The sequence below is a fragment of the Odocoileus virginianus genome, chromosome 5 (assembly GCF_023699985.2).
Source record: "Odocoileus virginianus isolate 20LAN1187 ecotype Illinois chromosome 5, Ovbor_1.2, whole genome shotgun sequence".
Lineage (NCBI taxonomy): Eukaryota > Metazoa > Chordata > Mammalia > Artiodactyla > Cervidae > Odocoileus > Odocoileus virginianus.
In genome coordinates this window covers 13,468,820-13,494,423 of record NC_069678.1, presented here as the reverse complement: position 1 = coordinate 13,494,423, position 25,604 = coordinate 13,468,820, and the positions used below count along the sequence as shown (strand labels likewise).

General features: G+C 43.8%; 1 protein-coding gene across 9 annotated transcripts in view; it reads left to right on the top strand.

Annotated features, from left to right (window-relative positions):
• The first annotated feature begins 240 nt into the window (after nt 1-240).
• Nucleotides 241-25,604, top strand: part of ARHGEF11 (Rho guanine nucleotide exchange factor 11) — a 108,267-nt gene continuing 82,903 nt past the window's right edge. For 7 of the 9 annotated variants that reach the window (XM_070467528.1, XM_070467527.1, XM_070467526.1 and 4 more), the window contains exon 1: nt 242-1,704. In XM_070467528.1, coding sequence (XP_070323629.1) covers nt 1,673-1,704 — 32 coding nt within the window. In that variant the 5' untranslated portion in view covers nt 242-1,672. Of the gene's footprint in view, nt 1,705-25,604 lie in introns of all 9 variants that reach the window. The other 2 variants (XM_070467529.1, XM_070467530.1) reach the window with 1 other exon arrangement.

Genomic DNA, 25,604 nt, shown 5'->3' with positions numbered 1-25,604 from the left:
GGCGGGCGGGGCGGGAGCCGCGGCCGCAGCGCCCAAAGAAGGGAAGGGCGGTCGGCTTCCCGCCCCCGCCCCCTGCCGCGGCGTGAGTGCGGGGGAAAGGCCGGCGGGCAGCGCTGGGAGGAGGGGCAGGCTGCGGCCCCGCCCCCGCCGGAGCGAGGGTAGGAGAAAGGCTCGCGGGGAAGGCGGAGGGCGGGCAGCGCGGGGAGGGGGCGGCCGGCGGGGCCTGCGCCCGAGCGAGCGGCGAGCCGGGGGGGGGGAAGGGGCCCGGAAGGAGGCGAGCGCGGCCGCGACGCCGGGAGCCGGACGCCCGCCGGTGCCGGCCTGCCGCCGCCGCCTTTCCTGCCTGCGCCCGAGCGCGGAGTCTCGCGGCTGCGGAGGCCGGAGTGCGGCGGTCGGGCGTGGGGCGAGCGGGCAAGCGGGGCTGGGAGCCGGAGGCCGCCGGCGGTCCTGCGCCAGGCGCGGTGGGCTCTTGCCTGCGAGGTTAGGCGAGGGGCGGAAAGGGAGGAAAAAGAGAGGCCGAGCGAGAGAAGCCAGGCGATCGGATTGTCCAGGAGGCTGGTGTGGAGGAATATCCCACCCCGAACTCAAATCCACAATAATAATCCAAACTATTAATAATAAGGGGCAGTTTTCCTGGCCAGGCGAGAGGGAGAGCAGGGGAAACGGGAAGAAGCGAAAGCTTCGTTTCATGGAGGCTGAGGCTAGAGAAAATTTCGGAGCCTGGATGTGGAGGAGCAAAACAGAACTAACTCAGGAAATTGTCTTTCAGAAAAAGGCCGAACCTAGGCTGGGAATCAGGCTGGGGTAGGTGGAGAAACCTGCAAGTTTAAAGAAAAAAAAGAATATTTTCAGAGATTTGTCTCTGGTTTGTGGTATTGCTACCATTTTCAAGGTAAAAAGCATTGCATTCAGGTGTCTTTTTTTTTTTTTTTGGTGCGATTGGCTCATTTAAGAATTTCAGAACCTTTTCATCTAAAAGCTTTTTTTTTAAAGGAAATTTATAATTTTCATTTCCCAGGGTTGCACTGGACTTGTAAGGAGTGCTGTTGTGTACATACTATTGTATGATTTTATTTATTTTTTTACTGTGCGAATCAGCTGGAAGATTTTTTTCCAGGTGTCAGTTTGGATTTTTTCATCTTTTTTTTTTTTTTTTTTGGTCCTTCAGTATATCTGTTGTCCTTTTAAGCATTGGAGACCAGAGAATTATTTTTTTCTGGTTTGGAGCTTGAGGCTCTTGCCAACGTAAGGACAGCTGGGAAAACTGGATTAAAAGGATGTTTTTAATCTATATTTTGCAGTTAAGATTGATATTTTGAAGGCACATTCTTTCTGTGATTCTTTTTTTTTTTTTTTAAAGCCCATAGCGCTAACCTTGAAGAGATTTGTGGTTGGGTTTTTGGTTTCTAAGAAGGTCATATTTTTTTCTCTTTTTCTTTCGGTTTTTTTTTTTTAAGGGGGGAGGGGAAAGGGGGGCTAAGAAAGGAGACCATGTTAACTGGTAGAAGTAGAATGGAGCTTCAGTCACCCGGGTCCTGAGAGCTGGAGGAAAAAGGATTGTCTTCAAGTTGGGAGGCCCTCCTCTCACCTTTCTTAAAAATTGCAAGCGATTCAATCCTGATCAAGACATCACAACTACAAGATTCTGAAACCGTGGAGACACCGAGAAACCATGAGTGTAAGGTTACCCCAGAGTATAGACAGGTAAGTTCGCTAATAATGTGGTTTTTCAACACTTACTTAAGGAAAGACTGGGAAAGAAGGTGTTGCATTTTGATAAAAGATTGCAAAATAAGGGTCTGGGTGGGCTGTGGGTATTGGTGGGGTCCCTGGGGACTGTCTGGGCATGTGTGTTTATGTTCCCACTGTGTGTGTCCATGTTCAAAAGGTATCTCTTGAATCAGTGTTTTTTAAATGCAAGCAGTAGACAGTGACGCAAGGAGTGGGGAAAGAGGGGGAAACGCTTTCTAGCCGCCTTTGACTTTTGCCAGGCCAGAGGCTGATTCTGAGTCCCTAACTTGCCAGCTTCGGGGTGGGAGGCGGGCACAAGCCTGGTCACGTGAGACCCCTAGGGTGATTGGGACTGGCTTTAGGTGTTGGAGCTGCGGGGGGAAGGGCCCTGGCAGGGGCGTGGGCCTCCACCGGCTGGTTGTTGTGGAATGGTGGGGCTTGGTGATGGGGTGGATCCCATTTCTAGAATGAGGAGGATGTTCTTGGCCTGAATGATGGGACAGAAACACACTTTGCACCCGTACAGGTCCGGATTTTTACCAGTGGCTGATAATGGCCTGCAGAATAGCATAGGTCAACCCTAGAATTTCTTCTTCTCCAAGCTTGGAGTTTAAATTGAAATCGGCCAACCAGCTAATGCTCTAGGTTTAATCTGCCAAGCCGTTTTTAATAAGCTTGACTCTGCAAAATGGGCCTTCCCTCTGCCTGGAGCCGGAAGGATTTGTTTTGGGCTCTTAGGCCTGATATGCAGAGGCACTGGCCATTAAGAGTCTGAGCACAGGATATCCCACACCCTCTCCCCTCCCCACCCACCCCCACCAGAGTTTGCCCAGCCTCATCAGTACATTACAGTTTACAACTTCATAAGGTATCTGCCTTTTCTTTTCCTCCCCTTCTCTTCAACCCTTAGAGAACCTAGAAAGAGGGTAGTTTTGTGGGTGCTGCACACATCCTAACTGGATGGATGGGTGGTTGGTGGACTGAACAAGCAAATGAAAGAACTGGGCCTGGGGGGTGGGAATTACTGGAGAGATAGGGAAGAATATTTGCAAAGGAGCAATGAGTTGTTTTCTCCCTGTCCAGTTAACCTTTGATTATCCATGCTGATAATTTCTTTTTGGCAGTGGAATGTGGCCTGAAATGCACATAATCTCTCTCTCTCTCCCAAACACTAATCTCTGTATTGCCTCTGAGCCCCGTTTAGATTAGTTCAGCAGTCCCTAGACGGGGACCTGACTTGGCAGTGGAGAGAAGGCAGACAGCCACAAAGGACAGATAATGTACGTGACTGCTTAAACCTCCATCTCTTCCCCTTTTTGTGGCTTCTCTTTAGTTTGACTCTTGTCAAGGCAGGGAGTTGAAATGGTTACATGACTGCCCTTCTCTTTTACCCTTTTAGAATTTGGGAATTAACACACTTACTTTTTTGAGATTCGGGGTGAACTGTTCCTCTGAATTCAGAGTTGTGAGAAGGTAGAAACCCAGGTGTTGGGGGTGAAAGATGGAGGCAGTGAAGGTTCCTGGGCTAGAGATTCTCCTCTGGGACTTTGGACACCCTCACAATCTTCTTAGGATGTGTATAGCATGCTTTTTCTGAGTGCTTTCATAGGAATGTATCTATTTGAACCTCCCAGTATTTCCGTGAGGCAGACAAGACCGAGGTTTTCATTCCCATTTTACAGAAGGGGTGATTGAGGCTCAGAGAGGATACCTGGCTAGCCCAGTGCCATCTTCCCTGACTAGTGGCAGAAGCTGGACTCAGATGCAGGTCAGGTCTTCTAAACTTTTGAGGCTCTTACTGTTATCCTACCCTACGTATTGGGTTGGCCAAAAAGGTCATTCCAGTTTTTCCCCATAGTCTTATAAACCCAAAAGAACTTTTTGGCCAGCCCAGGATATTTGTCTACTAGTCCTGTGAAATGGGAGTGGGGCACAGTTTTATTCTTTCTGGCACGATGCTTTTTGGCACCCCCTTGCACTTGGGATAGTGCAGCTTTGCAGGTTGAGAGCATTCTTCACTTCCACTCCCACCCCAATTCTCTTCCTCATCAGACGGTCAGTTCTGGGGCTTGAATCCCCTTAAAGGTATCTCCAGCTGCATTGGCTCTTTACCCCTTTAGCAGCAGGTTCGTTCTGTTGGATCTTTTGACATCTCAGGTTCAATACCCCAGTGGATTTTAAATATTTCACAGTGTTACACAATTTTATACCATACTGGAGGGATTGAGTGGAAGGATTTCAGACTGTTGAGGCAGGGACTCTCTTTTAGTTTATCCATTTGCTGTGTAGGGAGCCTAGTGTAAGGTACTGTGTTCTAACAGTGTTTCAGAAAATTTAAGTGAGAAGTTCTTGCTTAAAAAGAGCATGCAGTCTTAACTTGAGAAACTGGGAAAGGTACGAGAGAGATAAAAGTAACACTCTACTATAAACTCTGTAAAGGCAGGAATTGGGTTTTCTTTGCTCAAATACATCCCTGCATGCCTGACTTAGTGCCTTCCATTGGATGAATGCTCACTAAACACTTGACATGAACGAATATAGCAGTGAATAATATGTCAGCATGTATAAGTTCATCCATTTCAGATTTTTCGAGTTTCATGTGTTAATTTCAAATGTAGTCAAAGTAAGGTCAATTAGAGAAGGCTTCCTTGATGATGTGTATTTTCTAGGACATAAGCAACATGATGGAGGACCATGTCTATGAAGAGAGATTGTGGCTCAAGGAATAGAAGGCTGTGGAGAGTCTTTAATCCTCTCTTGGGGAGTGAGTGACTCCTGGTCCAAAGAAACATGAAATATTCACAGCTAATCTTGATCTTGCAGTGTTAATCAGTTGTTACTGAAAGATGGGCTGAATTGTAGCTGTTCATGTCCCTTTCAGTTTTTGTCCGTGGACAGTTTATTGCCCATTAGTGTGTTCTTCTCAAAAGTTGCTAAAAATGTGTTTGATATTGCAAGCAGAGATAATAATAGTGAATTATTTTTGTAGGAATGATAATGAGTTTTGCTATGCCATGTATATCCATTTCCCTAGTTCTCCATGGCAAATGTTTTTGAGATGGCCAGATGGGTTAGGAGTTTGTATCCATAAAACAGCTTTTCTCTGTGCAGAGACAGTTAGCTCATGTGAGGACCAGAGCAGATGGAGAAGTACTAGATACAAGCCGAGTTCTTGGTTTGAGCCCTGGCATTCCCCTTAACTGTGTGACCTTGGGCAAATCACATGCCTCCTTTGCTTTCCTCGTATGTAAGGCAGTAGCTCGTTTATATGAAATGCAGTCACAAACATTTTCACATAGCTTGTCATTTGAGAATTATAATACTTATTGCATCTTTCTCATGGTGCTATTGAAAGGAGCAAATCAAATCAGGTAATATTTCACATTTTCTAAACTATAAAGCTCTAGAAATTTTAGATGGTAAACTCAGGGATTTCATTTAGCTTTGGGCACTACTTCCTGAGCTGGCCCAAAACAAATTAAGAGTGACCGAAAGATGTGTCTCTTGTTTTGAAGAATTTAACCAGAGCGAACAGGCTTTTTTGCTGCAGAAGTACAGGAGGTTAGGAAGAAGGCATACTTTTCCAATGGTCAGGGGTGGGTGATGATAGTAGAATATGAGAAGGGGAAGGTTATTGAATCTCCTTCCCAGGAATTTTGATGAATGGGAGAGGCTTGAGCTACCTTGGCTTCCTTAGATGGGGATAGAAAGGATTTGTTTTATGATCTCTGGCTGTTCCTTGTTTTAGAAGCATATGACTTTCCTAATTCAGAATAAACCAAGACCCAAGCAACTGTTCCTTATCAGGGATCTGAGATTGAATGTAACTTTTCCCCAGCCTGTAGCCTTTTTTTTTTTCCTCCCAGAGGAGGCAAAATCTAGAGTGAGGTGTATGGAGGAGGAGGTGGAAGGAGGTGGAGGAGGGAGGAAAGAAGCTTCAGGCTGAGGAATGTTTGTAGAGAAGAAAAACTGGTGGCCTAGGCTGAGGAGGAGGTGGGGGAAAACCCTTCCCACCTCAGGCTCCCCGCTCCCACTTCAGGTTCTTGTTGAGCCCTGGGAATAAGACATACAGCTGAGTTTCTACCTAGTTTAGATGTTGGCCTCCCAGAGCAACAGCTTCCCTGGTGGTTCAGATGGTAAAGCGTCTGCCTGCAATGTGGGAGACCCGGGTTCAATCCTTGGGTTGGGAAGATCCCCTGGAGAAGGAAATGGCAACTCACTCCAGTGTTCTTGCCTGGAAAATCCCATGGACAGAGGAGCCTGGTAGGCTACAGTCCATGGGGTCGCAAAGAGTCAGACACGACTGAGTGACTTCACTCCCAGAACAATGAGAGGGATCCAGAGCTCCAAATAATAAGTCCCCTGAAATGCTGAGTCTTCTCCAAAATGTACCCTGGTGCTCTCCAGGCGTGAGATTAGAGATGGCAATGGATTTGCACATGAAACATTTGGCGATTAATCACCATTATGAACAGGAGCAGTCTAAGCTTACCTTCACATACTCAAAAACTTTTCTGAAAGAGCACCCTTTGATGAACAAATTTATTTAGTTGTTTTTTTTTTTAATAGTCAAAGTACTGTCAGAGTCCCTTTCATTGTATTTAGGAGAGTAGACCAAAAAATGTGAAAAGTTTAATGACAATGAGTTCGTCAAAAATAAAAATGATTCTGTGAAGGTCACATGGCTAGTCCCCAAATTGGTACAAAGACAAAGGAGTTCTGGAAGCTTGTAACCTCCATGGAATAGAGTTTGGAAACTTTTGGATAGTGTCCCTTACTGCTTTAAAGATCTGGGCCTCCGCTGTATGTGAAAGGGTTTTGTTAGCGCTGAAGTTCCATGAAACATAAGAGGACTGGTTTTAATCTATACTGACTGAATCTGCTTCACATCTTCATAGTGGCACTACCTTTAAAAACCCATTTTATTGGTTTATTATTTTTAAAACTTAATTTCAAGATTTATCATGTGGCTTGGAAACCCGTTTCACCATGGACTGTGCATTCTTCTTTTCTCAGTCACCGTCCTTGGGAAAAGACTCAAGTGGAGACTTGCTAGTGGCATCCAAGGTCACTCCTTTGCCCCATGGAGGGAAGCAGGACTGCAGAAAGTTGCAGATTCTGGTTTCAAGAGAAAAAAGTATTCATTGCTTTATGAAAAGTGGTGTTAGATCCCTTGTGAAAGGAGACGTGGAGTTCTGAGAGAAGACCCCCCCACCCCCCAGCATCTGAGTAAATAGAGGAGTAAATTAGGGTAGCCAGCCTCTCAGATTTGATACCACCTAGCTGTTACGTTCTTTGAGCCTCTAAAAACATAATGCCTGTGCCCTTTCTTTCAGTGAGCCAGGACTTTTTTTCAGGAACCCTATCTGCCTTCCTGAAAACCAGTGAAAAATGAAAGTTGGAAAAAAAACCAGCTAACAGAGCAGTGTGATGAAATGGGAGGGGAAATGGAAGAAGTACAGTGATGTAGAAGCATAAGGAGGGGCCAAGAAATCTGTGGCCCCCAACAAATTTGGAGTAGGATTTGGAAGACATTTTCAAGGCCTGAAAAAACACCTGGATTTGTGGCCCTAGAACAAATGAAGAGAGTTGAGGGGAAAAATCACAGAAGTCTTAAGTCTTAAGGGATCATCTTCTTTACTCTTGACTTCAAATAGGCTATCTCTTGAGGTGGTTCAGAAGGTTGAGGGGCTCCCATTTTCACTGATCCCCTGTGGTTCCATGAGTTGAGTAGTTGAACATTCTTTTCATTACCAAATTTTCCTTCAGTACATTTTTTTCTTTTGGCTGCGTTGCATGGCTTGTGGAATCTTAGTTCCCTGACCAGGGGTTGAACCCAGCCTTGACAGTAAAAGCCCCAAGTCCTAATCAATGGACCACCAGGGAATTTCCTCCTTTGCTATAATTTAAGCCCATCTTCCTGCCTTTTACTTCTGATGTCAGCACAGGCCCTAAAGTCACTTGTATCCCTCTGTCATCTTTAGTGACTTGGTCAAGATTCCCCTCTTTCTAAAGAATAGCAAACTAAGATGTGGCTGTGTGAGAAAGGAGCTTCAGGAAGTGCAGAGTGAAGTGACTTCATTGAGTCTTGATTTTCAGCACTTTCTCCCCCAGCATTTAAAGCTACCATAAAATGGTACAGTGAGATCTGTAGTCACCAGTCGTGACCTGGCATCAAATCACGGAGGAAACGACCAATCTAACAGCCTTCCAGATGATGACCTGTGATCAGAGGCACTCGCAGACAGTCAGTTGGATGGCAGATAGTTATCAAATAGCTCCATGCTCAGCTCAGTGCTTAGTGTTCTGGTAGATAACTTGCAAGAATGTGGAGCTTACATTCTTGTTGGGCAATGTAATTAATGAAGCAACATAAAACAATAAAAAGATAGTACATCGTTGCTGAATCTTGATGTATACCAAAAAGGTACATTTAGAGACAAGGAAGAAGTTGGTGCTAATGAGAACAGCCAGGGGAGGGTTAGTTAGATATTATTTAAGTCAGAGAAAGAGAGGAGGCTGTTTCAGACAAGGGGAACAACAAGAGCAAAGTTCTGGTATAGAATCAAGCATGAAGGTGGCCTCAGGGTGGTAAGAGTGTTGGTCTTTGTAGAGCAGAGAGAAATTAGGTTGTCAGGGTGAGTATGGTGGGAGGGTGGGGATAAAGATATCAGATCGACGTGGTAGGAAATGAGAACCAGTGAGGTTTGTGTAATATATGATGATAAAAAGAATGTTTTAAAAAAATTCTGATATTATGTAAATGAGAAGACAGCAAAAGATAATGTGAGAGCAAAGAAGAAGGGCAGGATTTGAAAGACATTTTGGAAGGAAAATCAACAAGGTATGGTTGTTAAGGCTGAATCAGATTTGGTTCCGAAGTTTTGGAGACTGGCTGACTGGAAGGGTAGTGCTGTTGCTCGAGAGAATAAGACCATTAAAAGTCATTCCACCTCCCATGGGTACCCAGCAATTCACTGAACACAGCACATCAAGTGATACTTATCTTGCTAAGGCCTTTAGGTTAGGTTGTTTCTACCAAATAGTATTATTTATTTATTTACCAAATAGTTTTAAGAGTTCTTCTAGAGGAAGGGAGAGAAGGGAGTGAGTTCTTCAAGATTCCCTCAGGAAATGGGTCATGATTTGGGGAGATTAACATGTATTTGAAATCCTGATTAATTAATCATACCCCACTCACAGCAGACCAAACTCCAGGGCTCAAGGGCTGTCTCTGCAGAAACCACCCTAGTAGCCTGATTATAGAGAGGACAGGACTTGAAGCTAGAAGAGCTTTGTGTGAGCCCCAGCTCAGCCGCTAACTAGCTGTGAGATCAGGACGGTTTGTGTAAAAGCGTTTGGTGAATTCTATAGTGCCAAACATATGGTTAGTGTTGTTGAGGCATTTGATTTGGCAGGGACCCCAGATTGGTCTGAACTCTCCTCAGTGCCCCCGGAAGACCTGTGCTTAGGTGCTGAGACCTCTGCTGATTCTAAACAGGACTGACAGGCATGGCTCTGTGAACATACAAAACAAACACAGGACATGCTAGTTAAAAATCAGATGTGGAAGGTTCTGTCCCAAGAGATCCTTTTTTTTTTTGTTTGTTTCTGGAAACTATTGTTCAGTGCCTTTCTTTTCCAGCCCAAACTCCCCAACTTAGGATCCATGCTTTCTTCATTTCAGCCCGCATCTCACTAATTGTAGGTCTTGTTACTGTCCCCTACGATCCCACTTCTGGTAGGCCAGCCTGTTTCCTAGACCCCATCACGTCTTTCCACATCTTTACTTGTATCTTATCTTTCTCTTCCCAACTCTCCTTAATCTTAGTTTCTTCAAGGAGGCCTTTTCTGGTTAATATCATCAAACTCTATAGTACATTTATATTAGTCAACATTCCTTTTGCACATCCATATAGCCAATGAGCTTTTACTACCTTTTTTAAGTTATTTACTTATTTGTTTATGACTGCACTTGGTCTTCATTGCTGCGCATGGACTTTCCCTCACTGTGGTGAGCAGGGGCTACTTTCTGGTTGCAGAGCACAGGCTTCTCTTGTTGCAAAGCACTTGCTCTAGGCCACACAGGGTCAGTAGTTGCGGTGCCCGGGCTTACTTGCCCCATGGCATGTGGAATCTTCACGGAGCAGGGACGGAACCTGGGCCCCCTGCGTCGGCAAGTGGATTCCTAACCATTGTACCACCAGGAAAGGCCCTCTTACACCTTTCATATGTTGATATAAAATACTTTATGTCAAGTTCTAGCAGAATCACTAGCTCATGGTCTACTATTATAAATAAATATTGGGTGCTTTTCCATTCTTTGCATGATTTATGTTGGTTATTGTGTCCTGTCCTGTTTCTTGGGGTTCAGAAGCAATGTCACTTCATTTTTTCATTTTTCTGGATTGTCTTCTAGTGGCCAGTAGAGTTCTCTTTATATGAGTTGCATTCCTCCCTGCAGTTACCTGGCTTGAACTGTAGTTCAATTCTTGACATTTCTAGTTTCCTCCATGCCTACCCAAGGGATTTCAAGAAAGCAGCACTAAACATGGCTTCCCAGGTGGCTCAGTGGTCAAAAAAAACCTTAGTCTGCCAGTGCAGGAGACACCGGAGACTCGGGTTGGATTTCTGGGTCCGGAAGATCCCGTGAAAAAGGAAACAGCAACCCACTCCAGTATTCTTGCCTGGAGAATACCATGGGCTGAGGAGCCTGGCGGGCTACAGTCCATGGGATCTTGAAGAGCTGGACATGACTGAGCGACCAGCACACACTCATCTCTAAACATCGCTGCTAGGCATGGAGAGCAAGAATTCCATGTTCTTATTGGGTGCTAGGTCCTGGGCACTTGGTATTTCTTTTAGGGTCAGAGCAGCCGTGAGGTTGTGTGCCTCCAGCTTCTCCCAGCTCTCAGGGGATTTCCCCACTGGCCGCCTGATTTCAGAGCTGCTGTTCCCTACAGGGGTCTGACGGCACTGGCCCGGCCTGCCTTTGTCCTGCCTGCCCCAGGCTGGCCCCATTCATTTCCCAGAGCACAGCCCTCAGAAGCTTTCCTCCAAGAGACTGCTGCTGCAGAGAAAGGCCACTGTTGTTCTGGGGGGAGGTGGCTGGAGAGACTGTAGTAAATAGCTTTGTGAATGGGACCTTGTATGAGGCTAGAACCGCAGACCCTTTTCTCCTCAGAGCCCTAGGGATGGGGGCAAAAAGCCACTAGGACTTCAGTGTGTTCACAGGAACAGGGTCTGAGGTTTAGGAATACTCATGCTCTCCCTCAGATAGCGGCATTGGTCCACTGAAGAAGTCTTCACTGGCTGGTGCCCCTCAAGGCACTAGGATTCAACGTGCATAGGTTGCTTACCCTGCCCTCTAGGAGCCTGTGTTTTGTAGGGGAGGCATGAGGGAACAGGAGTTGAATGACACCACCCTGAACTCTTCGGCGATATCAGTTGAGGCACATGGGAGACCATCAAGAAGCTTTGTTGGAGGAAGTGACCTTTAATTGAAGGCTGAAAATGAGAGCCAGGCTTGAGTAAGGGAAAGTCCAGGCAGAGGGAACAACATGTCCTGAAGACAGAAGGCAAGGAAGGGCCTGGAGTGGCAGGAGCTGAAAACAGAGAGGCAGTGAGCGGTCTTATTCATTCATGTCTGCCTCTTTGCGACCTCATGGACAGTCGCCCACCAGGCTCCTCTGTCCATGGGATTCTCCAAGCAAGAATACTGCAGTGGGTTGTCATTTCCTCCTCCAGGGGATCTTCCCAACCCAGAGGTCTCCTGCACTGCAGGTGGATTCTTTCCTGCTGAGCCACCAGGGAAGCCCTGAGACTTTAGAACAATTAATTAGATGAAACAGGAGAGTCGGCAGGGAGCTCGGGCTTGGGAACCATGTAATCTTCCTTGTTATCCTGAGGGCAGTGGAGGACAAGACAAGTAGGGAGTGACATGGTCAGATATGCTTTTAAAAAATAACAAGATCACCCCGACTGCAGTGTGGACCTTCACATTGAAAGAATGAGAGAATAGAGAGAGGGAGGACGAATTAGGAGCCCACTGCAGTAATGTGGGCAGGAGGTGAGGGTAGCATCTACTAGGGAAGTGACGGTGGAGATGGAGAAAAATGAAGACTAAGTGGTTGGTTTTCTGAAGGAGGGTTGAGGCACAGGTGGCAATCTTATTCTTGGCTTGGGCTGCTGGGTGGTACTGTTCATTCATTTTCGGCTGAGTGGGGTCTTAGTGGCAGCAGGCAGTATCTTTTGTTTTGGCCCAGGGACTCTCAAGTTGAGGCCTGCGGGCTTAGTTGCCTCGAGGCACATCGGATCTTAGTTCTGAGACCAAGGAAACCAGGGATGGAGCCTGCATCCCCTGCATTGGAAGGCTGATTCTTAACCACTGATCAAAGGAAAAGTCCCTGGGTGGTACTCTTCAGTAAAAAGGGGAACTCAAAAGGAAGAGTGTGATTGAGGGAAGGAGTCCCTTTTAGGCATGATGAGTTTGAAGTGCCTGTGGGTGATCACAGGGAAGGTGTTAAGCAGGCCAGCAGCTGGTGACACAGGCCTGGAGGCCAGGAAGGTGTGCGGGGCTGTGGTCATCAATGTGGACAGAATAGTGGAAGTGGGAGGTTGTCCAGGGACAGGGTGTGGAGTGAGAAGAACCTTGGACAGAACCCTGGGCGGCACTGCTTCAAAAGGAGGCAGAGGACCCCACACAGGAGACTGGTGGGGAGTGGCCGGGTGGGAGCTCAGAAATGAGGGGAGGGTCAGTGAGGTCAAGTGCTCCCAGGGGCAAAGGATGGCCAGGATAGAGAAGTGTCTGGATTTGGTAACTAGGAGGCTTTTCATGGCCTTGGGAAGCGGGGAGGAGCCAGTTCGGAGTGAGTTTAAGAGGGAAGAGGTGAGGAAAGGGTGATATAGTCTGGTCAGTTCTTTTATGAAATTTAGTCAGAAAGAAGAGGAAAAAATGTAGCCCACTAGTCTCCATTAAATAGGCCTTTGAGTTCCTTTTTTCCAGGTAGAACTAGGTGGTTTTTCAGTCAGAGTTTGGTGTACATCTAGAGTCAGCTGTGGTAGAGGCAGGAGGGGAGATGTGTGACAGGATTAAAGGAAAGATTAGAGTCAAGAGAAGTAGTCAGTTTTTAAAGTAGGAGAGAAGACAACTGATAGAAAGGGAAGGATGGAGGTTTTAGTGCCAAGATAAGAGTGCCATAATGATGGCTCCTTTGTATTTCTGCCCTGATAGGAGTTTGTAAAGTGTTCTTGGACTGTTATCTTTTTGAGATAGTCTAGGCGAGTATTTGCATTCCCGTATTATAGGTGGGGAAACAAACTCAGGGAGGCTTTAATGACTTGTCTAAGTCTGTAAACTAGTAAGTAATGGAGTTGGGATTTTTTAAAAAAATCTTTGCTTACAGAGCCCTAGCCTTGTGCTCTTTCCATTTTCCTGTCCCCCTGACCAAGCTCACGGTAAAAAATGTGTACGTCTTTAAGGGAACCAGACAGGTTTGCTTGACACAAATAAAGGGTGCCCTCCAGGAAGACTGGTTGATCAGGAACCCTCTTGAGCGTTTAATCTCTTCCCGGTAAGCTTTCTTGTCCATGGCTCCCTGGTAGGACCTGAGATTTCCATTCGCTATTCAAGAGGAAGAAAACTTCCCTCTTTCTCTGCCTCCTGGTTGGTTAATGATGGGGAAAAAATGGCACTTAGGGGCCAGGTAAGTTCAGTGACATTGGGAAGAATAAAATCTCAGAAGTGACTCAGCATTCTTTCACTAAGCAATGTGGCACCTTTAAGCTATTCAAGGATCTTATCTGTGTGTACCCTGTGGTACCTGGGACTTTGTAGTGAATGGATGCTCAGTAAAGTTTCACTAAATGAATAGATGTGTGTGTGTGTATTCAGACAATACTGGGGCAGGTTGCCATTTCCTTCTCCCTGGCATCTTCCCAACCCAGGGATTGAACCTGAGTCTCTAGTGCCTCCTGCCTTGGCAGGCAGATTCTTTACTACTACCCCACTTGGGAAGCCCCCTAAATGAATGGGTACGATTTTTAATTAACACCTTTGTGATGCATAACTCACATACCATCACTACTTTAGGATATACAGTAGTGGGTTTTAGTATATTCACAGAGTTATGCAAACATCTCTATTATCTCATTCCAGGAAATTTTCGTCACCCCTAAAGAAACCTCATACCCTTAGCAGTCATTCCCCTCACCACCCCACTAGCCCTAAGCAACCATGAATCTACTTTCTGTCGCTGTAAATTTGCCTATTCTGGACATTTCCCATACATGGAATCATATAATATGTGGCCTTTTGTGCCTGACGACTTTCACACATGATGTTTTTCCAAGTTCATCCATCTATGTTGTAGCATATATCACTGTTTTATTCCTTTTTATGGCCAAGAAACATTCCATTGTATGGATATACTACCTTTTGTTTATCCATTCATCAGCTCATGGGCATCTGGGCCATTTCCACTGCTTGGTTATGATGCATAATGCTGCTGTGAACATTTGTATACAAGTTTTTGTGTGGATGTACCTTTTCATTTTTCTTGGGTATATACATAGGTGGGAATTGCTGGATCATGTGGTATCTCAGTGTTCAGCATTTTAAGGAACTGCCAAACTATTTTCCAAAGTGGCTAAACCATTGTACATTCCCACCAACAAATTGAGAATCCAGTTTTCCCACATCTTCACCAGTGGTTGTTTTACTGTCTGTCTTTTGATGATAGCCATCCTACCAGGTGTAAAGTAGTATCTCATTGTGATTTTGATTTGCATTTGGGGGCTCAGATGGTAAAAGCATCTGCCTACAATGCAGGAGACCTGGGTTTGATCCCTGGTTTGGGAAGATCCCCTGGAGAAGGAAATGGAAACCCACTCCAGTACTCTTGCCTGGAAAATTCCATGGACAGAGGAGCCTGGTGGGCTATAGTCCATGGGGTCGCAAAGAGTTGGATACAACTGAGCGACTTCACTTAATGACTAGTGGAGCTTCCCAGGTGCTGCTAATGGTAAAGAACCTACCTGCCAGTGTTCGATCCCTGGGCCAGGAAGATCCCCTGGAGGATGGCATGGCAATCCACTCCAGTATTCTTGCCTGGAGAATCCCCTTGGACAGAGGAGCCTGGTGGGCTACAGTCCAGAGGATGACACAGAGTCAGACATGACTGAAGTGAGTGCACATGCAGTGACTAGTGATGTTGAGCATCTTTTCGTGTGCTTGTTGGCAGTTTGCATATCTTCTTAAGAGAAATGTCTATTCAGATTCTTTGTCCATTTTTTGTTTATTTGTGTTTTTATTGTTGAGTAAGGGATAGTTTTATGCTAAGTCTCTTAACCTCACTAGACCTCACTCAGTTTTATCAGTCATAAAATGGGAAAGTTGAATTTGATCTCTGAGATCCCCCCAACTCTCATGTTTTTTAATCTGTGGAACTTCAGTCACTCTCTTAAGGTTCTGCTCACCAGATTGCAGTGTAGACTAGTTGTTAGGAGTATGAATTTTATGTCAAATAGACCTGGGTTTCCTGTTACTCAGTCCCTCTCAGCCTCAGTTTCTTCTGTTGGAAAATGAGAAAAAAAGTTTTTTTCTCATAGGTTTCTTGCAAAAAATTAAGTAGTTTTCTTGCAAAAAAAATAATGCATGTAAAGTGCTTAGCAAAATACCCGACATAGGTAAGAGTTACCAGGTAGTGCTAGTGGCAAAGAATCTGCCTGCCAATGCAGGAGACACAAGAAACACGGGTTCAGTCCTTGGGTTGGGAAGATCCCCTAGAGAAGGAAATGGCTACCCACTCCAGTATTCTTGCCTGGAAAATCCCATGGACTGAGGAGCCTGGTGGGCTACAGTCCTTGAGGTCACAAAGAGTTGGATGCAACTGAGCACACACACACACATCTCCTTGTTACCTCATATCTTAAAGTCTCCAGTTGGGTGAGCCAGGTCCTCATTCCTTAGGTGTGACTTATCTGTCTTGATCACAGAGGCTTTGCACAAATCAGTATTGTTCAAGTTATCCATTGCTGCATAGCAAGCCACCCCAGTGACTTAACATTAATTATTTTGCTCACAGTTCTGGGGGTTGACTGGGTTGAGCTAAGCAGTTGTTCCCAATTGGGATCTCTCACCCAGGTGGAGTTATACAGGGGCCGACCTGGCCTGGGGCTTCACAGGGCTCTTCACCGTGGCCTCTGTGTTGGGAAGACTCAGACAGCTGGGAACTGAACAGCTGGGGCTCCTCCACTCCGTGTTTCTCTCTTTTTCTCTCTCTGGAGTCTCCAGATTCTCTTTCCACATGGTGGGATCGGGGTAGCCAGACTCTTAAAGAGTGACGAAGGCTTCCAGAGCAGGCACCCCAAGACATTTGCAGAGGCTGCATGCCCCTTTATGAGCTAGCCTCAGAGGCCACTTCGTGTCACTTTTGCCTTACTCTTACGACCTGAGGGACTCACAAAGGCCTGGCCAGGATCAGGGAAGGGATATAGACTCTTACTTCCTGACGGGAAGTGGCAAGGCTCTGGAAGAGCATGAAGGATGGGAAATTTTGTTGTGGTTACTTTTGAAAAATTCAATTTGCTACAGTTACTTAACTTCTTTACGGTTAATTTTTGTCCCTCCTGTCCTTCAAATACCAGTTCAGAACTTCCTTACTAGTGAAGTCTTACCTGACTAATTCCTTAATTCAGGTTTCTTCTTTTTCTGTATCTCTCACCACATAAATGGCTGTTGATTTTTTTTATGTGACATCTGCTTATCTTTTCTGTCATCTACAAATACTCGCTTAGTACTTACAGCTGGACTCTGTGCTCTTTAAATGGTGTCAAGTGAAAGTGGAAGTGAAGTCGCTCAGTCGTGTCTGACTCTTGCGACCCCGTGGACTGCAGCCCACCAGGCTCCTCTGTCCTTGGGATTTTCCGGGCAAGAGTACTGGAGTGGCTGCCATTTCCTTCTTCAGAAGTGGTGTCAACTAGTGCCCTACATTCTCCAGTTGGGATTTTTCCAATAACTTTAATCGGTTAGTGTTCAAGTGTTGACTGGTTCTCTCTTGGTTAAAGGTTCTTGCAGTTTTTCAGACCAACTGCTAACTTGAATCCATCTGGCTTTTCAGGGAAATCCAAATTCTGCACCCTTCTGTTCTCTCACAGGACACTACCTCCAGCCGTATGAGTGCGTGGAAGAGCGGATGGGAAGCTCCCTAACACAGCTGACAGGGGTCCAGTACTTTACTGGTTTTTTGAAAAGTGCTTTAACAGGCATTCTGATACACACTTACTGCAGTTATTGTTCTCCTTTAGGTATGAGAACACCGAGGCCTGTGGGAGTTGAGACTTGAAATCACCACTGTAGTGAACCTAGGTCCCTGGCTCTAAATCCTGGGCTTCTTCCTCTTGCTTGAGAAGGATGTCTGGTCTGGCCGTGCTGTAACACTCTTAATCACCCAGAGCTCCAGGGAGCCCCACAGAACTCATCTCAGAAATGCGGACTCTGGGGCTCTGAGTTGTGTTTTCCTCCTGTGGTCTTCCTCTGCCGTCTTTATTCTTTACACCAGAGATTGAGTTGCTCGGGAGCCCTGTGACTTGGTTACTTTGGAAAGGGCGCTCCCAGTTGGGAGGTGTGTGTGTGTGTGTGTGTGTGTGTGTGTGTGTGTTCCGGGAGGAAGGTCTGAGACAGTGCTTACAGGACAGGAAGCACAGAATGATAGGAAAGTAGCTAGAGAAGATAGAGAAAGAAAGTCTCTCAATTTAACTTTAACTGGTTAAGTTTAAAGTTGCCTTGTCTTCAGTTAGGAGGGTAATGTCAGATGCAAAACTGATCCTTTCTCTGCATTTGACCCTGCTGGTGATTTGCCTCTGCCTCCAAATTGATACTTGTGTCATCAGGGGCTCTTCACTAAGAGTCTGCTTCATTTCATTTCCTGTCTTGGTGATCAAATGCTTGGGGAGTTTTATTAGGCTACTTTTGGAGGAACTGGGACACAAACCAGGCAGAGGATGAGAACCACTTAATATAATAATAGTTGCAGTCCGAAGCATTTACACAGTGCTTCTATTCTTCAAAGCACGTTCCATCTGTTGTTGTGCCTTAACCTCATTGTGTACTTACGGGGAAGAGCCTAGGGCATGAGAGAGGCATCTCCTTTCAGTTGACTTAGTTTCTCTCTCCTTCTCTCCCTCCTTGGAGCTGGGTTCCCCCAGGACACATTGTTTTGATTGCTTTTTCCAGCTTTTGGAATTGCCTCCTTTCTGATATAGCTTATCTCCTGTCTTTCTCATGAATGGAGTGCCTTCCCTTCCTGGTGGTAATTAACAGGGGAGCCTGCTCATCTGTGTGGCCATCCTGTCTGTCACTATCAATCTCGTGGAGAGCCTTTTATATGAAAGCTACAAGATTAGAAAATAGATTGGCTGAGGCACAAGGATTACCAACTCAGAGGGCTCAGAACCCACAGCTTCAGGAGGGCATGGAGGAGGGGTGGTGGAGGGCAGGGGGAGATAGCCAGCCGGCAGCTTGAGTCCTGCTGGAATCTGAGGCCCTTCTCCCCCCTCTGCCAGGCTTTCCCCTCGTCTCATATCCACCAGCATTTACTCCCGCCCCATGCTGTGTGCTCATGACTCTTCTAGATGCCTTGGGAAGGAGCATGGAGACAAGTGGTCCCTGACTTTGGGGAACCTAAGGCTACTTGGGAAGACACCTGCAAAAGACCTCAGAGCCCTTAAGCGGCATGACACTTGACTGGAATGCGGAGTAAAGGCATCTTCGCCCGCCCCCAGGGAGCTTATTGGAGACCATTTCGGCGACCCACTTCAGTATTCTTGCCTGGAGAGTCCCATGGACAGAGGAGCCTGGGAGGGGGGCTGCAGTCAGCGGGGTTGCAAAGAGTCGGACATGGCTGAAACGACGTAGCACGCAAGGAGCTTACTGTCGGTAGAGATAAGGAATCTCCTCTGCTTTCTGATCTTACCTTCAAGTCTTATTTGGCAGTTCACTGACTTCAAGAAGAAATGTTTATTGATCCCAAATTGGTATGTCAGTATTGTGCTAGAGGTTATAGGGATTTAATATTTATCAACAGATATTTAACCTGAGGTATGTGTTAAAAAAGTAGGAAATGAGTGATAAAGGAATAGTCACTCCAGATGCGAGAAGTGACATATCTGATACCCTCTTTAAAAGATTTTCTCTGTTATTAAGAATAGACTAGGTGTTCAGGAGAAAGGCAGGAAGGACTATTAAGCTATTGCAGAAATTTAGGCAGGGCATAGAAAATGGGCATAAACACTGAGTCAAAAATTTCTATTGTTTTTACTATAGCATAGATACATCTTTTTTCCCCTTAGCCAACAAACTTTGCTTTATTTTTTAATTAATTATTTTAATTGGAGGGTAATTACTTTACAATATTGTGGGTTTTGCCATACATCGACATGAATCAGCCGTGGGTGCACATGCGTCCCTCCGTCCTGACCCCTCGCCCACCTCCCTCCCAACCCCGTCCCTCTGGGTTTTCCCAGAACACCGGCCTTGAGTGCCCTGCTTCGTGCATTGAACTTACACTGATTGTCTATTTTACGCATGGTAATATACATGTTAATTGCTAGTCTCTTAAATCATCCCACTCTCGCCTTCTCCCACAGAGTCCAAAAGTCTGTTCTTTACATCTGTGCCTCTTTTGCTGCTATGCATATAGTATCATCATTACCCTTTTTCTAAATTCCATATATATGTGTTAATATACTGTATTGGTGTTAACTCTTTCTGATTTACTTCACGTTGTATAATAGGCTCCAGTTTCATCCACCTCATTAGAACTGACTCAAATGCAATCCTTTTTATACCTGAGTAATATTCCATTGTGTAAATGTATCACAGCTTTCTTATCTATTCATCTGCCCATGGACATCTAGGTTGCTTCCATGTCCTAGCTATTGTAAACAGCGCTGCAGTGAACATTGGGGTACATGTGTCTCTTTCAGTTCTGGTTTCCTTGGTGTGTATGCCCAGCAGCGGGATTGCTGGGGATTTTATTTTTTAAATTGAGGTAAAATTAACATAATATAAAATTAACCATCTAAAATGTACGGTTCAGTGGCATTAAGTACATTCATAATGTTGTACAACCATCACTCTCTAGTTCCAAAATGCTTCATTTCCCCAAAGGGAAACCCCTTACTCATTAGCAGTCATTCCCTATTCTCCTTTCTCCCCCAGTTTTCAGAGAAGGCAATGGCACCCCACTCCAGTACTCTTGCCTGGAAAATCCCATGGACGGAGGAGCCTGGTAGGCTGCAGTCCATGGGGTCGTCAAGGAGTCGGACACGACTGAGCGGCTTCACTTTCACTTTTCACTTTCATGCATTGGAGAAGGAAATGGCAACCCACTCCAGTGTTCTTGCCTGGAGAATCCCAGGGACGGCGGAGCCTGGTGGGCTGCCGTCTATGGGGTCGCACAGAGTCGGACACGACTGAAGCGACTTAGCAGCAGCAGCAGCAGCCTGTACTTCTACAGATATCTTAAAGTTGGGAACAGGATAGATTTTAATGGGGTTTTGTTTCCTTACGCCATACATCTTATCTTTAATTATCTTTATTGGTCAAAGATGAAAAGGGAATTGTTATAAATGTACCCTAAAGTCAAGAGATAAAAGATACATTAGATGTAAAATACATAATAGGCTGGGCATCTCCCATACCTGCAGACAAGATTTTTGAGGATTAGTGAACTAGCTGATTTAATTGCTACTTCATCTAACCTTCATGACTTCACAATCCACAGCCGTTTATTTGTATCATAATAATCCCTTGTGTTTGTGCATTACTTTGCAGTTTTACAGTTTGAGTATTTTTACTCATAGGGACGCTTTTTTTTTCTTTTAAATAACAGCTTTATTGAAATAACAATTCACATGTCATAAAATTCACCCTCAAGTGTGCAACCATCACTACTGTCTAGTACCAGAAATTTTCATCACCCCCCAAGAAAACCTCATACCCATTAGCAGTCGCTCTCCGTTCCCCTTTCCCCACAGCCTCAGGCAACCACTAATCTACTTTCTGTCTCTATAGATTTGCTTATTCAGGACACGTCATATAAATGGAGTCATACAATATTTGTTCTTTTGTGTCTGGTTTATTTCACCTAGCATATTTTCAGGTTTCACCTGTGTTGTAGCATTTACCAAACTTTTATTCCTTTTTATGGTGAATAATGCTGTATTCCATGGTGTGTATGTGCCATCTTTTTGTCTGTCACCTGCTGATGGACACGTGGGTTGTTTCCACATTTTGGTGATTGATGAGTAATACTGTTGTTAACACTGGCATACAGGTATGTTTGAGTCCCTCTTTGCCGTTCTCTTGAGTACATACCTCACAGGAGAATGACTAGATCATATGATAGCCTTATATTTAGCATTTTGAGAAACTGCTGAACTGTCTTCCAAAGTGGCTGTGCCATTCTTACATTCCCACCCACAATCTGTGATGGTTTCTATTTCTCTGTATCCTCTCCAACACTTGTCATTATGATCTCATTGTTTTGATTTGCATTTCCTTAATGACTAATGATGTTGAGCATCTTTTTGTATGCCTGCTCATTGTATATTTTCTTTAGAGAAGTGTCCTGTGCCAAACCAACCTTGCATTCCTGGGGTAAATCCCACTTGGTTGTGGTGTATAATCCTTTTTACATGTTGCTGAATTCTGTATACTAATTTTTGATGATAATCTTTGTACATAGAGTCATATTTAATCTTTACAACGGCATTGTGAGATTAGGGTTCTCATGAAAAAAAACTGAAGATTAAATTAAGCAGTTTTCCTGTGACTGTGTAGTGTCAGGACTAGAATAGGAAAGCAAGACTTTTGAATTTAGTCTAATTTTCTTAACCACTGCTTTACTTTGCCCATCTTTTTAGCATAGATAACCAGCAGTTGGTTTTGTTTTTGGTCTGATTTTCTTTTTTGAAATCCTAACATGGTTACTCAGATTTAAAACTCCCATTACATGGACACACAATTAAGACTTAATGTTAGATGCATTTTGAATGATAATAAAATATATATCGTTGGTGGTTATTAATTTGATTTTAAATGTGTCCCTGTCACTGTCTCTTTTTAAATGACAAGCATTGCAGAGCAAGGATGCAGGTGTGATTCTGCTTTCTTTTTTAGTGCTCAGCATGCGCTGTGCCCAAATAAATACTCAATAAAGGCTCCAAGACTGGAAGGATGCCTCTGTGTAGCGCCCCTCTGAAAGCATCAAAAACAGCATACTCCGCTGGCCTAGAGTCTTGGTGTCTTCTTGAACAGTTCTCTTCTACCTGAGCTGTGTACCCCAGTCACACCTGTCTCTGCCTCCTTCCTAAATAGCAACTGGTACATCAGAGACTGTAATTGCTGAGAATTTAGTGACAGAATCTCAGCATTAGATCTTTGACTTTTTTCATCTTTTCTGATGTGTACATAAGCAAGCTATAGCACATTTCACATTGAAGTACAAACATTTAGAGACCCAGAAAAGCTCTTCTGGAGAGCTAAGGAGAGTGAGTGCGGAGCATGTGGGCAGACATTTACTTGTAAGTGTATAACATTGGTGGATATGTATCAATGCTTTTGAGTTCTAATTGTCTACATGTAATTGAACTGCTCTATCCATGTCATCACTGTAATTTATCCTTGCCCCCTGTAAACTCCTTAGCTCCTGATTCTAGTATAAAATGAGGGGAGAAGAGGAAGAAAGTTTAACGTTAGCCAGAGCCCAACATCTCTAAGAATATATCTTCTATAAAACAGGACCACATGTTAAATTACAAAGGGAAATGAAAATGCTTTTTGGTTTATGTATTTTTGCTGATTATTTGTGCTGCCTCTCCAAATGTGGGTATTTGGGACTTGCCTGTGCATCAGTTGATTAAATAATCATTTGTTTTGTAAACAGATAAAATTGAAGAGTGTACATATTGTGATTTTCTCCTATTTTAAGTCCAGAAGCCATTGCCTCATTTTAAGGTCTAGCAGCACTGTGACACGAATACTAAACAGAAGGTCTCTGGACAGACTTGTGTTACCAGTTAATAGAGACTGCCTGCATGTCTATCATTGAAAAGAGCAGTGTTTAGTTTCCAGTGGACCCAGAATGTTTTTCCCCCTACTTAAATATCTTTGTTGATGTGTTGTTGTTTTTTTTTTTCATTTAATAGTTTTGTTCTGGTATATTTGATCCACAGTCAATGCACATGTTTAAGGTGTATAATTCGATGCATTTTGACATTGTGTTACATCTGTGACACTGTCCCCATAGTCAAGAAGAGGAACATACCCATCAGCCCCCAGAAGTTTCCTGGTGCCTTTTGTAACCTCATTCATTCTTTTCTCTTCTTTCCCATCCCCAGGAAACTGCCCTTGGGGAATTCTTTCACTGTAGATTAGTTCACATCTTCTGTAACTGTATAAGTGGAATTATATTTTATGTCTTTCTTGCCTGACTTCTTTTCACTCAACACAATTATTTGAGGTTAATCCATGTTTTTGTATGTATCAGTAGTGTATTCTTTTTTATTGCTGAATTTTATTCCATTGTGCTGAGTTTCAGTCCATTTTATGGATAATTTGTGTATCCATTCTCCTGTGATGGACATTTGGGCTACCACAGATAAAACTGCTATGAATATTTATGTATGATCTTTGTGCCAACACCTGTTCTCGTTTTTCTTGTGTAAACTCTAGGAAAGGATTGACTGAGTTATATCTTAAGAAACTGCCAAGCAAAATAAAAGAAAAGAAATTGCCAAATTGTTTTCCAAAGTGGTTTTGCAATTTTACTTTCCTACTATCAATGTATGAAAGTTCCAGTTGTTCTGTGTCTTGGCCAGCACTTGGTATGGTCAGTCTTTTTAATTTTAACCATATTAATGTATATGCAGTAGTATCTTATTGTGGTTTTAATTTGCATATCCCTGATGACTAATGATGTTGAACATTTTTTATGTGCCTGTTTACCATGCATATGTCCTCTTTGATAAAGTGTTTGTTTAGGTCTTTTGTCTATTTCTTAATTGAGCATAATTGCTCAGTATTAACTCAATTATTAAACTGTAAGAGTTCTTTGTATATTCTAGATACAATTTCTTTTTCAGATATGCTTTTGCAGCTATCTTCTCCCAGTGACATACTTTTTGATTTTTGTAACAATGTTTTTTAAAACTTGTTTCAGATTGACATGCTGCAAAATGTCTTTGAAGAGCAAATGTTCTTAATTTTGATAAATCCAATGTATCAATTTTTTTTCTTTTATAGTTTATATTCATTGCATTTATTAAGTAAATCTTTGCCAAATTCAAAGTAAGATTTTCTTCCAGAAGTTTTATGGTTCTGGCTCTTACATTAAATCTATGCCTTTTAATTATTTTCAGTAAGGTGTGAGATAAGTGTTGAGGTTATTTGTCTCTTTTGATGTATGAATGTCTAGTAGTTCTAGCACTGTTTATTGAAAGAGTATTCTTTCCTCACTGAGTTGTCTTGGTACCTTTGCTGAAAATCAGCTGGTCATATATGTAGTCTAGACTCTACTTTGTTCCATTAATCTGTCAGTAACACTGGTTTGGTTATCATAATTTTATAGTCTTGGTATCAGATGATACAAGTTTTGTAGCATTCTTTTATTTTCAGAATTATCTTTTCATTTTCATGTAGATTTTAAAATCAGCTTGTCAGTTTTTACAAAAATGCCTTTTGGAATTAGAATTGAGATTGTGTTGAATCCTGTATCAGTTTGGAGCGTTGTCATCTTAACAGTATTCAGTCTTTTGACCTATGAACATTGTATATTTCTCCATTTAGGTCTTTTATTTCTCTCAGCAGTGTTTTTTAGTTGTTAGTGTACAGGTGTTGCACATCTTTTGTCAGATTTATCCCTAAATATTTCGTATCTTGAATGCCATTTTAAATGGTAGTTTTTAAATATCAATTTTCAGTTAATTTTCTCTCTGTACGTACAGATACAGTTGGGCTTCCCACGTGATGCAATGGTAAAGAATCCACCTGCTGATGCAGGAGACGAAGGAGATGCAGATTTAATCCCTGGGTTGGGGAATTCTCCTGGAAAAGGAACTAGCAACCCACTCCAGTATTCTTGCCTGGAAAATTCCTAGCACAGGAGCCAGGCGGTCTGCAGTCCGTGGGGTCACAAAGAGTCATACACAGCTGAGCGACTGAGCATGCACACACAGATACCATCAATTTTTGTGTATTTTCCCTGTATCCTGCTACCTTGCTAAACTCAGTCATTCTCATAGCTTTTTTGTTAATTCCTTAACGTTTTAGAACCAACTTGTTTGATTCTAAATCATGTTTGTGTATAATTAACTGGCCTCTTCATTTAAAAAATTTTTTAATTTATTTATGGCTGTGCTGGGTCTTCATTGTTGCATGTATGCTTTCTTTCTGTAGCTGCAGCAGGCGGGGGCTGCTCTCTAGTTGCAGCACACAGACTTCTCATTGGATGGCGTCTCTTATTGCAGAGCACAGGCTTTAGGGCTCCTGGGCTTCCATAGTTGTGACACATGGACTTAGCTGCCCAGCGGCATGTGGGATCTTCCCAGACTAGGGATTGAACCCATGTCCCTTGCATTGACAGGCAGATTCTAAAGCACTGGTCCACCAGGGAAGTCCTGTCTCTTTATTTCTAATCTGTATATTTTTTGAGTTTTGGAGGAAATTCAGGCTTTTATAACTTTTTGCTAGACATATGAAGCAGGTGTTGGATTCTCCCTCCCTAGGAATTCTTTAAAAATAAAAAGGAGATTATTAAATCCTCCTATCCATTCCTTTATTCATTCAGTGAACATTTAGTATCCACTGTGTA